This window comes from Sarcophilus harrisii, chromosome 3 (assembly GCF_902635505.1).
Source record: "Sarcophilus harrisii chromosome 3, mSarHar1.11, whole genome shotgun sequence".
In the NCBI taxonomy this organism is placed as follows: Eukaryota; Metazoa; Chordata; class Mammalia; order Dasyuromorphia; family Dasyuridae; genus Sarcophilus; species Sarcophilus harrisii.
Window position 1 is genome coordinate 53,394,425 of NC_045428.1, and position 15,482 is coordinate 53,409,906.

Below are 15,482 nucleotides of genomic sequence, written 5' to 3' on the forward strand. Positions count from 1 at the left end.
AATAAGAAAACAAATTGACATACAAATGTCTATTTTCCTTATACTAAATTATCTCCTTAGTACTTTGACTTCCCTAGGTTCCCTCTGGATCAATTAGCTCACTAGCATCATCATAATGGATACTGTAAATATCCAAACTAAAGTTCTATTCTCCCTTCCAGGATTTGTCATGGAGATCCGTGAATAGATATGTAAAAAATCAAGTAAGGTTTTGTTTTTTCTTTAATATATTCTCTTTTTTTCTCCCTAGTATCCTTGGCTGCCAGACATATGTTTGGTTCAGTGTGCAAGGGGGAACAGACAAAACAGTACCAATTGTATCATCTTTGAAATCAACAAATTTCTAATCGGTCTTGAGCTGGTACAGGAGAGGCAACTACATCTGGAAACCAATGTTTTCAAGCTGGAAGATGACACCAACTGCTCTGTATCATCAATAGAAGAGGACTTCCTCACAGCATCAGAGCACTTAGAGGATGAAAGTGAGGTGGATGAATACAAAAATGGTAAAAGTCACCCAACAGTACCATATTCACCCAACTGAACTAACATATTTTACATAAACGATGAAGATCTTGATTCCAAGGGACTCCTATAAGGATGGAGTTATAAACTGAGCAGGAAAAGAATCTCCCTTAAATCTTAGAAATTCTGAGCATATTACTTTGATTTTCTCTTCATAGAAAGGATGTTGCTGATGAGAGGAAGTATTGAAATTAACATAATAGAATGAGTTATACCCCCATAATTCTCTTTTATTGGAGTTAAGGGAAATCGGTTAAGTATGAGTTAGTATTGTTTATGGCAGCAACTATAAAATGGTATGTTGTCTGGAACCACAAGCTTCATTTTTTAAAAAGTCACCAGAGAAATCATTATGGTCCTGTATTCCCCTTTTCTCAATCTTCCCACCCGTGACTACCCACAATGGCTATAAATGTTAGTGTCAAGAAGTTTGGGAGTCCCCTCAATTTCTAACTCATGACAGAGATTAGCCCTGAATCTTTCATGGAATGAAATTTAAGAATATTAGCAACAGCTTCTGGGCCTCCCTTCTATGTGTAGAAGGAAATACTAAAATAAGGGAAGGTTCCTGAGGGCCTGATAAGAAAGGAGGCACATTCTTGACTATTGATTTCTCAGTAGTTTCTGTAACTACAAATAATAAATCCTACTATTTCCTGCTATTCATTGAAGGAAGCCCCAGAGGCCGTTGGGGCACTGATATCGTTAAAGTCTACTGCCTCATAGGCATTATTTTTGTTCATATCCATGAAAAAATGACAACTTGATATTCAAAATAAGGATGACTTTTTTTAAAGGATGACTATTTTCTTTTCTTTAGGTTACGAAAATGCAAATATCTCAGTCAATGTTTCAGAAAGTAAAAAGTCCAAAGTTGCAATACAAGGAGATCTGAATTGTAAAAAGGGCAAATTACGTTATGCTTTTGAAGAAAATTATATTTGCAAAGATAATGCCATTTCACATAAATCTCCAAGGTATCTGGAAGGAACATTGAGGAAAGCAGCAGAAATTATTTTTCCAAGTACAGACCAATTGACTCAGCAACTGAAACAGAAAGGTGACATTTCTGGGGAAGAGGGACCAGTCACTAGCAATTTTGCAGAAAACTCTAAAGGTTCGGTGGAAAGTTTTCATGCCTTGCAGGCTCTGGATAAGAGACATTTGGATAGAATGGTTAAGGAAGAACTAATATCTGTATGTGATACCATCTTAAAACAAAATGGAAACCCAGATCCTGAAGAGAATCTGAAGAAAAAAGAACAATCTCATCCTCATGTACAAGATGAAGGCAAAACAACTGGCGAATATGCAACAAACCTGGCAGAATCTGTCCTGCAAGATGCATTTATTAGGCTGTCCCAGTCTCAACCAACATGTCCTATGAAAGCTGTGGCAAATATCCCTACTGAAAAGGCTTTGGTTTCAGAAGGCTGCACTGCAGAAGACCTAGAGCTTCCCAGGTCATGGCAGGAACTTCCAAAAATAGTCATTGTTCAGAGTCCAGACAGTGGTGAAGCTGTATCTGAATGGTCTGGGACCAATTCTCCAAATCTCAACCACTGGACACAATCTGATCCCTCAGCTGAAATTTCAGGTGACCTTCAGGAAGAGAAGTTCACCAAACCTCCCCAGAGTGCTCTAGAAGTAGCTCTAGCTTGTGCTGCTACTGTCATTGGAACTATTTCCAGTCCTCAGGCCACTGAAAGATTCAGATTAGAGCAAGAAACCACAATGTCTAATGGTCAGATGCTAGGGAATGAGGAGCTTCAAAGACAAGCCTCCCAAGTATTTCAGGACACCACAAGCATGGAATATTCATTTCCATCAGCATTGTGTGGGATGACACAGGTGGCCAGTGCCGTTGCTGTCTGTGGCCTTGGAGAAACACAAGAAGATAAGTATCCTGTGGCATCAAGTGGCCTCTTGTCTGCAGCAGAAGCCTCAGCAGCTGTCACCCTCCATGGTAGCATAGCCATGGGCAGTAACATGGAGACCTTGAATAAAAGCATTGCAGAGGCCCTTCTCAAGGAAGTGTCCATGGTTCTGACTAAGCCTAATGCCTACAGCAGCACTGGAAATTTCATGGAGTCCATGAACAGAAGGATTATTGAAACTGTGGCCAGGCCTCAAATCTCTTGCTCAGACAAAATCCTTGAAGATAAACTAGCAGAGGATTTATCCAATGTTATCCTGAAACACTCACTTGAAGAAGCTAACCGAAAAAAGAACATGATCGACCCTGAGGCCCCTGGGGATCTGGACAAGGATACCCAGGACATCCTTGTGGAGACTGTAAATGAGCTGCTTTTCAATGCAATGTACTTCACTTTTAAGAAGATGAGCAACATCACACAGTTCAGTGAGCATCCCCCCATCTTTTCTAAGGAGAACAACAGATGGAGAGGAACAGAAATAGACCATCAGCTAACAGAGACAGCAGCTAGTCAAACAGCCCCAAGAGCTCCTGACTACTCTAACAGCAGCACAATTAATAATCTGTACAATGCTGGTGCTGTCAAAGAGCTTGTAGATGTCACATATCCAAAGATGGATAATAATAGCAGAAGAATGCCAAACATTTTTGAAAGCCCCATGCGTCAATCAGAATTGCCTTTTAATAACAATGTCCATAATTCATTGGCTACAAAAACATCTCCTAAGAAAAGATATCCAAAACAAATCACTGGAGATTATTCTAATCAGAGGCTCAGTCACAATAGGAATGGACTCAGATCCCTTTCAGATCCGTTACCAGGCAGTGGGATGCAAGAATTGATGTGTGCTGAATCCACCATCAACGCAGACACCCGAGAAAGATGCAAGCATGACAGTTTTCTCAGTAGTGAAGTTCAAGCTAATCTGATTCCATTGGCGAGCAACAATTTGCTCCCATCCCAGCCTATGCTACAAGTTAAACATTCAACAGATAACTACTGTGTGATAGACTTTGCTGAAGAATTAGCAGAAACTGTTGTCTCCATGGCAACAGAAATAGCTGCAATCTGCCTGGATAATTCCAGTGGAAAGCAACCCTGGTTTTGTGCCTGGAAAAGGGGAAATGAATGTCTGATGGCACCAAGCTTGTCCTGCCGAACCCTGAAAAGAAAGAAGGAAACCCAGGCCAGCGGATCCATTGTCAGGAAGCATAAACCCCCTCGACTGAGTGAGATAAAAAGGAAAACTGATGAGCACCCTGAACTCAAAGAGAGGCTAATGAACAGGGTCGTGGATGAGTCTGTAAATCTCGACGACGTCCCAGACTCCGTCAACATCTTTGCGAATGAAGTAGCTGCCAAAATTATGAACCTGACAGAGTTTTCCATGGTAGATGGAATCTGGCAAGCTCAGAATCATCCTCGAAACAGGTTACTAGGGGAAAGGTTGAATCGTGTGAAAGCATCTAGCTGCGAAAGCATCCCAGAAGAGGATTCGGATTCCCGAGGATTTGTAAACAGCCTGGGTTTAATGAATACCTTGAGTCAGCCAGTTAGCAGAGCCAGCTCTGTCTCCAAACAGTCCAGCTGTGAGAGCATTACAGATGAGTTCTCCAGGTTCATGGTGAATCAAATGGAAAATGAAGGGAGGGGATTCGATTTACTGCTGGATTACTATGCTGGCAGGAATGCGAGTACCATCCTGACCTCAGCACTTCAGCAGGTGTCTCGAAAGAATGGCCACCTTAGCGTGAAGCCCAGCTGTCCCTCAAAGCAATCCAGCACAGAGAGCATAACTGAAGAGTTCTATAGGTACATGCTAAGGGACCTCGACAGAGAGAGCAAAGATAGTATATCCTCCAATAGAAGCAGCCAAGACTGGGGCACCAGTTTGCTCCCACCTTCTCCACGGTCCCCATTTTGTTACAGACAGTTCTCTGTGCCAGAGAATAAGTCCTCTTGTGCCAAGCTAACAGTGAGTGCTCCAGTCAAGGCAAACTCTCTGGATGGCTTTGCTCAGAATGGCCAGCAAGACTTCTTAAGCGTTCAACCAGTCAGCAACGTGTCTTCATCAGGCCTTTGCAAGTCTGACTCTTGTTTATATCAGAGAGGGCGGACAGACCAGATCACAAGCATGTTAATTCATGAGACGTGGACGAACTCAATTCAAGCCCTTATGCAAAAAAATAAAATCATAGCAGATGAGACAGAAGGGACAGATGCTGATCCTGTTTCTAGGGGTTCTTCCTATCACATAAAAGGGTATGGTAGCAGATTAGGTGCAAGCACTGAGGAGAATGGAAACATTCTGCTTGTGGTTCGTCAGGATCCTTCTGCTTGCACAAATAAAGACTCAGTAACAGAAAACAGACACCTTCCCACTCTAGCTCCAGACCAAGCAGCTCCTCCCTCGGAACAAACACACATAGACTTTAAAAAAGAGCATATCTCCAGCCATGATTCGGGACTAGGGAGTCACACAGATACATCCCCTTGTTTGAGGGAAGTACCTTTGATTCAGATTGAAAGTGATCAAAGGGATGATCTCATTGAAGAATCAGAAGCCATTCTTTCCCAAAATATCGACACCGGGGAAGCAAAAGACGACAACGTGAACAAAGAAAAAGACCCTGAAATGGACAGTGGCAGAAACACAGCTGCAAGCTCCATCACAAACAACAGGTGAGTGAAGAATGCTCTGTGTACATATCATGTACATAGACTAGCCTTTATAGTAAAGATCATTTCATCATAGTAGATGTTAGAGATAAGAGAGGATTCAAAGAATTATCTGGTCTAGAGTCCTTGCCTTAAGACAGGGAATGCCTTCTTTTCCCCATCCCATAAATCAAACAACTGAAACCCTGGAGGATTGCTTGTCAATTCCTACCATAGCTTTCTTTAGAGATTTATCACACATCCAGAAAAGTATTAAATATTAGTCCATTTCAATATTCCTTTTTTCCCCATGACTGAAGTCTTTGAAAGTAAGAAATGACAAAAATGTCCTTTTAAAAGCATATAAGAATTGGAAAGACAACTTCAAGTTAAATAATCATAGAGTTCTTCTAATAGAAAGACTTTAGAATGCAATAATTCAAAAGTCATCTAGTCCAAAATCTTACTTAAGAAAAAAGGTTATCCTTCTAACATCATTTCCTGAATATTTTCAAGGACAGTAAACTCCCTATGTCATGTGGCAGCTCTGAACATAAACATTTTCTTTTCATTGCACTAAAATTGGACTCTTTGTAATTTCCATAAACTGCTCCTACTTCCTGCCTTCTATATCAAACTAAGACTAACATGGCTATCCTTCAGATCCTCCAATACTGGGACTAGCTCCTTAAATCTCTCAGAATAAAAATCCACAATTATTCTTGTTCTTCATGGAACTTGGTTTCAAGTACTCTTCTCATCCCTCTTTTCAATGTACCAGTCAGTCAAGGTCCCTCTAAAATCTCATGCCCAGAATTAAACATAATAATGCAGGTGAGGTTTGACCAAAAAAAGAATACTAGGACTCACTTATTCTATTAATATAGGCTAAGAGAAAATTAGCAATCTAATTTAGTCTTTTTATGGTTATGGATAGTTCACTTCTAAAAAATAAGAGAATACTTTTGTACTCTCTTGCGTATTGCAGAAATGACTTTCAAATCATACATCACAATAGACAGGTTGAAAAACATCCTGAATCAAATATTACCATTCTTGAAAATATTCCTTTGTAAGTGGGGGAGAAAAGGAGGAAATGGAAGACTTTCTATTTTTTTAATTCTTCTTGTGTCCTTAAAACCAGATTTCTTCTAGATTTGGTTTCTTTTTGTTTCATATAAGAAAAATTTTATTCTTCTTTTACATATAAGTAAACTGGAGTGCCCAAGGATATAAAGCTAGTATGGAAAGGTAGACTCTGAACCCAAGACTTCCTAGTTTCAAGTCCATCAATATTAACTGTTATCTCATGTTACTTCTCAATTTGGGAAAGGCATAACTAAAGGGTTCTTCTGAAACAGAACTACGTGTTTCTAAATCTGTGACTTAAGGGTTTGGAATTCTTTAAAAAACTTAGAATATTTTGAGTGATGGACATGGTTTTGGACTTATAAAAAGATTTCTTTAACAAGATAGAGAATAAATATTCTCTTATCAAAAGAGGGAAGAACTTACAGCAAAGTAGGGTAGATATGTCTAGTGTGGTATCAACAAGATTAAAAAAAAGAAGGGGGAAATTCAGGAGATATTTTTGAAGGAAAAAATGAATGGAAAAGTCAAAGAAAACTTTAAAGTTACTAGCCTGAGGGAAAGAAAGATTAACAGAACCCAACATAGAGACAACATTTGGAAAGATGACTAAATTCAAGATGAGGCTGGAGATATGAGGGGAGATGGGAACTTAAATTTAGACTTTTGAATATTAAAATGATAGTATGATATCCAAGTGAAAATATCAACCAGAGATATAAGGCCAGAGCCCAAGTGAAAAATTAAGACCATTTTGAGAGTTATTCACTGAAGGTAATAAATGAGGTCATGACAATGGACCTTGAGAGACTGCAGCTGCTGAAGGCAGCAGAAAGAATATTGAATTCCCAGTGAGAAACCCCCAGTCATTAATAAATGTGCAGCTCTGGGCAAACCACTCTGATGTCGTCCAATTTATTTATCAGTAAAAATCATTGTTTTGGAATAAATATCTTTTTCCTTCCAGCTCTTACATTCTCTGATTCTGGAATAATCTGTAAATATTTCAGTCAATTACAATTATTAAATAAATATTCGATGACTGTGAGAGACAGTATACTAGACTCTAGAAGTTTACATAGTACTGGAATGGGGAGGGAGCCACAAAGGAAAGATGAAGGTTAAAGGTGGGGAAGAGAGAGAGAAGCTAGGAAATAAGAAAAACAACTGATAGAATCATAAAAATCTAAAAAATAAAATGGCAAGTAAGGTAAAGATGGGGTGTTTTGAGTTTGTTTAATTGTAAAAGACTGGTAAACTTTCTCAAAACCCTTCAGAGATAGAAAAGGATGAAGACAGAAAGAAAGATGCTGGATTTGGTAAAATGGAGATCAGTAGTGGCCTTCTACAGATCATTTTCAGTAGGCTAATGGGACCAGAAACCATGTAATCAATTGGAAAATTAAGATGGAAAAGTAACAGTGTGGTGGAGTGTAGTGTTTTGGAAAGTGAATTTTCTCAGGTTTCAAAGGACCAGAGTTCAAATGTTGGCTTTACTAAATACTAGCTCTATGATCTTCAACTATGGGTTTAATTTTCATTATACTTAAACTGAAGAGTTGAATTAGACCATAGGATCATTGGTTTGAAGCTTAGAAATTTTCATGTCAGATCCCTTTCATTATGAAAACTAAGGTACATAGAAAAGAAGTCATTTGCCTATGATCATATCACTAGAACTTAGCTGAAGTAAGATATTCAAGATTCCAAGTCCAGGGTCCTATTCGCTACATTAAACAAGTTCTAAAGCCTATGAAATCTAACAGGGATAGTAAGGTTCCAGAAAAGTCAGAAAAAAGTAGGGTTCGGGATAAGTGCTCCAATATTTCCATGAATCTTATCAATATTGGTACTCAGTGCACATGACAACTTACCAATGCCTTTTTATTTGGTGTGACTGTTCCATAGTTCCTATTACATAAATATATCTAAGAATATCTACCAACGATGCTAGAGGGTTTCCTCTAGAGCATTTAACATTTTCTATGTACCAGTATAATACTCAGGCTTCTGTTTTCCTTCATTCTTGTCACATGACCATCCCATCTTCTTTTTTGATCATATATTTTTGAATATACATTTCCTCTTCATGCAAGACACCATCATGCACTACTAGCCTATGTATGTCCATCTTGGAGCTGTCCACTTTTTCTGGACCCCTCATGTTTTTTTTTTTATTTTATAGTACCACAAGAATAATACTGGTATTAAAAAGAGGTTTTATGATTCAAGGAGCAGCTTGGAATATCTACTATAAAGTATTTATTCTGGAAAGGAAGAGGGATACTAATTTCTTGAGAAATGTAGGTTATGTTAAAATAAAATGCTGAGATGGAGAAGAGACTAGAGAACTTTTCTATAATGCTTTCAGCTGCATAATTCTAACTATGGGAGAATTTGCCTTTATAAAAATTATTTTAAATGCTATTCTAGGTATATTATATAATTGTATAAAAAGCATTCACACTGATTAAAAATCGATAGGTACATATGGCAAAATCAGAAATAGAAGGAACATGGAAATTGCAGCCACAATATATATTGAACTCAGTTGAATTAGATCATATTAAATTAGAATAGAATGAAATGAAGTTTTAGATGTACATAATAGTCAGTCAATAAGCATTTAGTAAGAGCTTACTAAGTGTCAGACCACAAAGTCTGTAATAAGTACTGAGAGGCAAAAACAACCTATGCCTACAAGAAAAATCACCAACTCCTAGGGCAGTGGTTCTCAAAGTATGGTCTAGAGAATCTTGGGGATCTCTGAAACCCTTTTAGAGGGTCTACAAATTCAAAAATATTTTTTATTTCCAATATGCAAATGTCTATAAATATAATCCAGATAAACAAAAACGCTTTGGAGAGATCCTCAATAATTTTTAATAGGATAAAGATACTGAAAACAAAAGTATGAGAACTACTGTCCTAGGGGATACAATATGTAAATAACTAGGTACAAACAAGACATGTACAGAGTTAAATGGAAAATTATCTTAGAGAGGAAGGAACTAGTAAAGTAACCAGGACAGGCCTCCTGAAGAAGGCAGAACTTGAGATGAGGCTTGAATGATGCCAGGGAATCTAAGAGGTACAGAGGAAGGGGCAAAGTATTCCAGGAATGCAGGTCATACATTGAAAAGGTACAGAAATGGTAGACAGGGTATCATATTCAATTAATCCAGTGCAGTTGGATTGCAGAGTATGAAGAAGGGAGTATGAAGTCAGAATGTAAATATCCTTAAATGCTAAACACAGAACTTTATTTTTATCCTGAAGTTTATAGAAAGTCATTAAAGTTTGTCATTTTATTTTGTTTTGTTTTGTTTGGGGGGGAGGATGGCAGGTCCTATGTTTTAGGCAACTAACTTTGACAACTGATTAAAAATAGATTTAAATGGAAGTTACTTGAGACAGGAGGATGGATTAAAAGACTCTTGCAATAACCTAGGCAATTCTACATCCAGAAAAAGGACTGGAGTGGGATGGGGCGGAGGGACTGAGTGTGGATCACAACACAGTATTTCATTTTTTTTGTTGTTTGCTTGTTTTTGTTTTCTTTCTCATTTTTTATCTGATTTTTCTTCTGCAACATGATAAATGTAAAAATATTTTTTAAAGAATTGAATTACTTAGCCTATATTGGATAGAGGGGAGGGAGAAAAAATTTGGAACACAAGGATTTGGAAGGATGAATGTTGAAAACTATCTTTGCATTTTGAAAATTAAAAAAAAACTATTATTTTTTTAAATAGTCTAGGCAAGAGATGATGAGAACCTGAACCAATTTGATGGCTATGTAGGGGGGGAGGGGGGAGACCTATACAGGAAATGTTGTAAAGAAGGGAGAAATGATAAATTTTGGTAATAGCCTCAATATGCAGAATGAGAGTGTTGAAAATGATGCTGAGGTTGTGAGCCTGGGTGATTGGAAGGATGATCCCCACAATAATAATAGAGAAATGAGGAAGAACAGATTTAAGGAGACAGTAAGTTCTGGTTTCGACATTGAGTTTGAAATCCCTACAGAACATTCTTTTGGACATTACCAAATTGCAACATGGAATGCCAGACTGGAACTCAGGAGAGAGACTGGGAGACAAGGTTGTCAGGACAGAAATTTGAATGTCAAATTCGAAGTTAACTACAAAATACAATTCAATATAAAATCAATTTCACTTGAGTCAGACAGGAAAATAAGTAAGTTGGCACTTAGCTAAATCTGCATTGCAGAGTTTTTCATAAAATGGAGAGATCTCTTTACTTTTCTGTGGATAAATGTATTTGAAATTTACCTTATTCGTAATGAAAACTGCAGAATGAAATCAGAACATATAGCAATATAGTTCACTTTCTAGAATAAGAGCAGGTTGCTGAGATTTATCATTCACCCCAGGCTTAGAACAAATCTCTAGACAGAATAGAGGGCTGAGGGCTTTGCCCCAAGCATCAAAATTTAGAAGGTATTTGACAGAATTTAATTTAGCACCTAAATTAGCTCAAGAATAATGAGTTAAAATAAGAAATTACAGATGGTGTAACCCAGAAGAGCTCCTCCTTAGTCTAGCTCCATTCTGTTCCCTTTCTTCTGCCCACCCAGCAATGATCTGAGAGCCTTTCCTCTTCCCCAGAGGGATACACAAAGTCTTGAAGATCTTTTTTTGCTCCTTGCCCCAGGCACCAAAATTTCAGTTATAGTTGTTTGTTTAAAAGACCCACCAGATTCTGTGAAACACACCTCATCTTTAATAAGATGGAGGACTTGTTTATTCTTTATTTAGCCCATGAATTCTTATAGAGAAGTTCAGATGAAGTAAATGGGCTGATAAAACCTAGTGCCAATTCTTTTCTTACCATAACTTATGAACTCTTTAGAAATACCAGGAGCTATGAATCCATCAGTAAATATTCATGGAACATCTTTGTGCCCAACACGGGGATACTACAGATACAATTTATAAAATAGGCTCCCTGCCCTCATGGAGGTCACTACTTAGAAAAGCAAGACTAATACAGAGGAAAGCATTATAAAGCACTGAGATGGTAAAGTATGGATTACAGACAGATCCTCACCACAAGGATCCATAGGAAAAACACTGATAATTTGTAATCTGCATTAATGGAGAGAATAATAATAATTACTAGCATTTACATTACAGTTGAAGGTTTCAAAGTATTTTATAAATACTATTTCATTTTATTCTTACAACATCCTCAAGAGATGAATGCTATTATTACCCCTATTTTACAAATAAAGAACTGAGGCAGACAGAGTTCAAGTGACTTGCCCAAGCTCACATAGATTGGGGCTAGATTTGAACTCAAATCTTTCTGAGTCCAAGTTTAGAGGGAATACCGACTGGTTTTACATGAGGGCATTCAGTCTACTGTGGCACCTAACTGGTGGAAAAAATTCACCTTTATGTGCTAATAAGCCCACTAAAATATCATTTTTCACAAAGAAATTAACAAAATTACTCATTTGTTTTGAGATGTCCAATGCTTTGAAAGTTATTACTCTTTTTAATTATTTAGAAAAAAAAATTCTGAAGTACGCCCAGACTGATAGATCATCTTTTTGGTCAGAGTTATCAACTTTAAATGTTGAGTTTGAATTTTATAATTAATATGAAAGGCTCAGAGTATGTTTCTTCCAATTACATAAAGTAGTGCCAATTTGTAATGTGTCAACCCCAACAGTCCCCTTGGGCTTCATGGAAATTTCAACTTGGTGGCGGTTGTCTCAGTAACATCTTGTGTTTCACAGTGCTGACCTTAATACTGAAAATGCTCCTGACCTTGAAATGCCAGTGGAAGTCCGAGCCCCAGAGGAATCCCTGAACCCTCACAGCAGCAGTGATGAGAGCACAGGCAGCTGGTCACAGCTGGTCAATGACGAGGATAATCCTGATGACACAAGTAGCTATTTGCAGCTCAGTGAGAGATCCATGAGGTATCTGCTTTTGGTTTCAGTTCCTTGGGAAACATGGACTTATGGCAAGATCCACAATCAAGATGTAGCCTCTGTGTGTGTGTGTGTGTGTGTGTGTGTGTGTGTGTGTGTATGTGTGTACATATAAGACTAATTTTGATGAAAATCTAAAACAAACACCAAGAATAAGTTTCCTCCAGTATCTATACAATGAAGAAGAGTTTAGCTTTTGTTATATCTTCTAAAGTACCATATATCTTGCCATGACCTCAGAGACTATTCCAAGTACAAGGGCTGCCTTTGTTTTCTGTGAAGGGTTATAACTAGTTTGCTGGATGCCAAACACTGAATTATGTCCCAATCATTCATTAGGCTAGGTAGAACAAATAAATAGAGCACTGGGCCAGGAATCAGGAAGGCTCATCTTTTTGAGTTCAAATCCAGTCTCAGACACTTACTAGTTGTGTAAGCCTGGATAAGTCACTTCACTCTGCCTCAGTTTCCTCATCTGTAAGCTGAGCTGGAAAAGGAAATGGCAAGCCACTTTAGTATTTTGCCCCCCCAAAAAAAAAGAAATGAGATCACAAAGAGTCAGATATTTCTGAAATAAATGAATAACAAGAATATCCATCAAGACACAATTCACAAGTAACTAGGTAACCAGATAACTAGCCATAATTCTCTTTGTATATATGTATATATTATTTATATATATATATGAATATGGCACATCTAGAAACAGAAAGAGAGAGAGAGGGAGGGAGGGGAAGAAAGAGAGAGACACAAAGCAGGGGAGAGAGAAAGAGAGAGAAACAGACAGAGATATAGACACAGAAAAAAGATAGAGACACAGAGGACACTTCTAGTTTTAATACTTTCTCTTTTAATCCTTTACATTTCAGAGGGAACACAGACTGGGTTTACACGAGGCAAGTGCTTCTTAACTATACTGTATATTGTTTGACCTAGTTTCCCTCCCCTCTTCCTTTGAGTATCATTGGGACAGAAAAACTAGAGAAGGTGTTAAAGATAAAGCTTTAAAGGGAATAGATTCTTGGATTATCCAAAGCTTTACAGTACATTACTCTGCAAGGTAGAAAAAAAGAAAATGAGCAAGTTTTCTAATTGAAGCAGTCACCCACAACTTCACAATCTGCCTCCAGATTTCTTGGCTACCCTACAGACAAAACACAGGCTTTCATAGAAGATTAACTAGATTGTAACTCAAAGATATCTAATCTGGATCACGCAGATAATACAAACTACCCAAATATTATGTACATTGTGCCTAAACTTCAAAATCTTGAAATAAAATTATTATGTGTGAAGTTGGCAAGAATGGCTAAGCAGTTGAGGTAATGGGCCAGATACAAAGATGACAGCTGTGTTTCCAACCTGATCCCAATCCATGAAGTTCATATCTAAGTAGCACCATAATACTGGAGAGGCACAATTTCCATAGTTGGTATCTTAGTGCCCATCAGGGAATATTTTATCCCACTTGGCAATTACCCTTTGAAAACCTTATTTGCGACCTTAGAAAACCTTTAGAAAATACAGAAGGTATGAGAAAGCTAAGTGGGTTTAATGAAACTGGATTGGTTCCATTTCACAAGTACAGACAGAGCGTTAAAAGTTTGGCTCAAATATACTGTTTTTCAATAAGTATATGCTGGGCTCATAGATACACCATATGGTGATTGTGTAACCTCTGTGGATTATGCAATATCTGCTACCTCCTTTTCCAAGGCATAAAAAGGGCACAGGTATATTCTAAGACACCTATGATAAAGCTATACAACATTGATCTTACCAGTTTCTCCTTCAGTGTTATTTCTCATGAAAACAGTGGACTAGAGTCATCCTTTGTAACTCCCCATGGGAAAATCCCCAGCAAATTGCTGAGGGTGAATATTTGATACACTTTCTTTTGTGAAAATTTAGATAAATTCCCTATATCCCCAGAAGGTCACTGCCACTGCAAGTGTCCAATATTTCCTTCCTGCATCATGTTCAGAGGTATCTAAATCTCTGCAAGTGTACCTAGAACATGTCTGTTTGTTGATGACAGCTTCTAAAACACACACACATACACACACACACCTTAATACCTGTATTTATCTATTTTCCTGTGCTTAGAGATGAAAGCTTACTAGCTTGGTTTTTGGTTTTTTTCATTGTGGACATACCTAATTGAGAGAAACCAAGGTCAGAGCAGTAATCCCTCTCTTATCCCCAGGGAAACATACTCAGAAGGTACCGAATTAAAATGTTGGCAATGTGGCCAAATGGTGGAGATTGGCATTAATATTTAAATTTTTGCTTTGTCAGCAATGGCAACAGTAGTACCACTAGCAGTCTTGGCATTATGGATCTGGAAATTTATCAGGAAAACATGCCCTCTTCTCCCATGATTAAGTAAGTAGCTTCAAAACTGAACTGATGTTAAAAAAAAAAAAAAAACTATTGTAATTTCTTCTGAAAACCCATTTGTGTCATCCAAGATGCACCCAATCACGGATTTAGCCATGTCCACACTTATTCTAACCCCACTCTTTCTAATGGGAAAATGCATTTAAACTTCCATTTGGGGAGCAAGAGTATAAGGTTAGAATTGGGTCCTCCTTCATCACCACCTGCTTTCTGGCAACATAACTTAAAAGAGGTTTCATATCTCCAGCTTATAATATAAATGTTTTGGATGAATGTAATCCATACAATCAGAAGTTCCTCTTTATTCTCTCTAATATCACACACAGAGAAGCATAAGTCCATTTAAGTTGGGACAAGCCAAATCACAGTGTTCTCCACTAGAATCTGGTTTTCCCTTTACTTGGTTCTGGCATATCCCTCCCTAGTTTGCCTTCAGATATCAGTCTGTTGCCACCAAAGGAGATGTATGAGTACCTGCCCAATGATTCTGCTACCTTAAAACATGAGAATACCTAAACCTATATGCAGCATGATACAGTAGAATAAAAGAACATTTAGAAACATGATGCAAGAAATTTGGGGGGAAAAATCCAAGTAATACCAGAGCAACATGGGTCAGAATGATTTCCCAAACCTGCAGCTGGTCCTCCCATCAACTGAAATAAATGTCATCTATTGTGATATGGCCATGTGTCCACTTACTATTCATGGACAGCTAGAGCTCCAGAAATAATAAAGAGTAGACTAAAAATATCATTGCTTTATGACCTATTTCTCCTAAAACATTTTTGAAGAATCAGGTGATCAGATCTTTGGACTATAGTTTTACTTGGAGGATCAATCTTAAGTTGTTAGCAACTCAAACTTGTCATTTAAACTTCTTCCTGCTTCCTCCCAGACATTAAGTT

General features: G+C 37.8%; 1 protein-coding gene across 4 annotated transcripts in view; it reads left to right on the top strand.

Annotated features, from left to right (window-relative positions):
• The window catches only part of SPHKAP (SPHK1 interactor, AKAP domain containing), a 157,705-nt gene that overhangs the window by 132,395 nt on the left and 9,828 nt on the right, over positions 1-15,482 (top strand). Inside the window, exons 6-9 of one of the 4 annotated variants that reach the window (XM_031957891.1) lie at positions 251-506; positions 1,346-5,144; positions 11,977-12,162; positions 13,044-13,125. In XM_031957891.1, coding sequence (XP_031813751.1) covers positions 251-506; positions 1,346-5,144; positions 11,977-12,162; positions 13,044-13,110 — 4,308 coding nt within the window. In that variant the 3' untranslated portion in view covers positions 13,111-13,125. Of the gene's footprint in view, positions 1-250; positions 507-1,345; positions 5,145-11,976; positions 12,163-13,043; positions 13,126-14,472; positions 14,560-15,482 lie in introns of those variants that run through there. The other 3 variants (XM_031957887.1, XM_031957889.1, XM_031957890.1) reach the window with 3 other exon arrangements.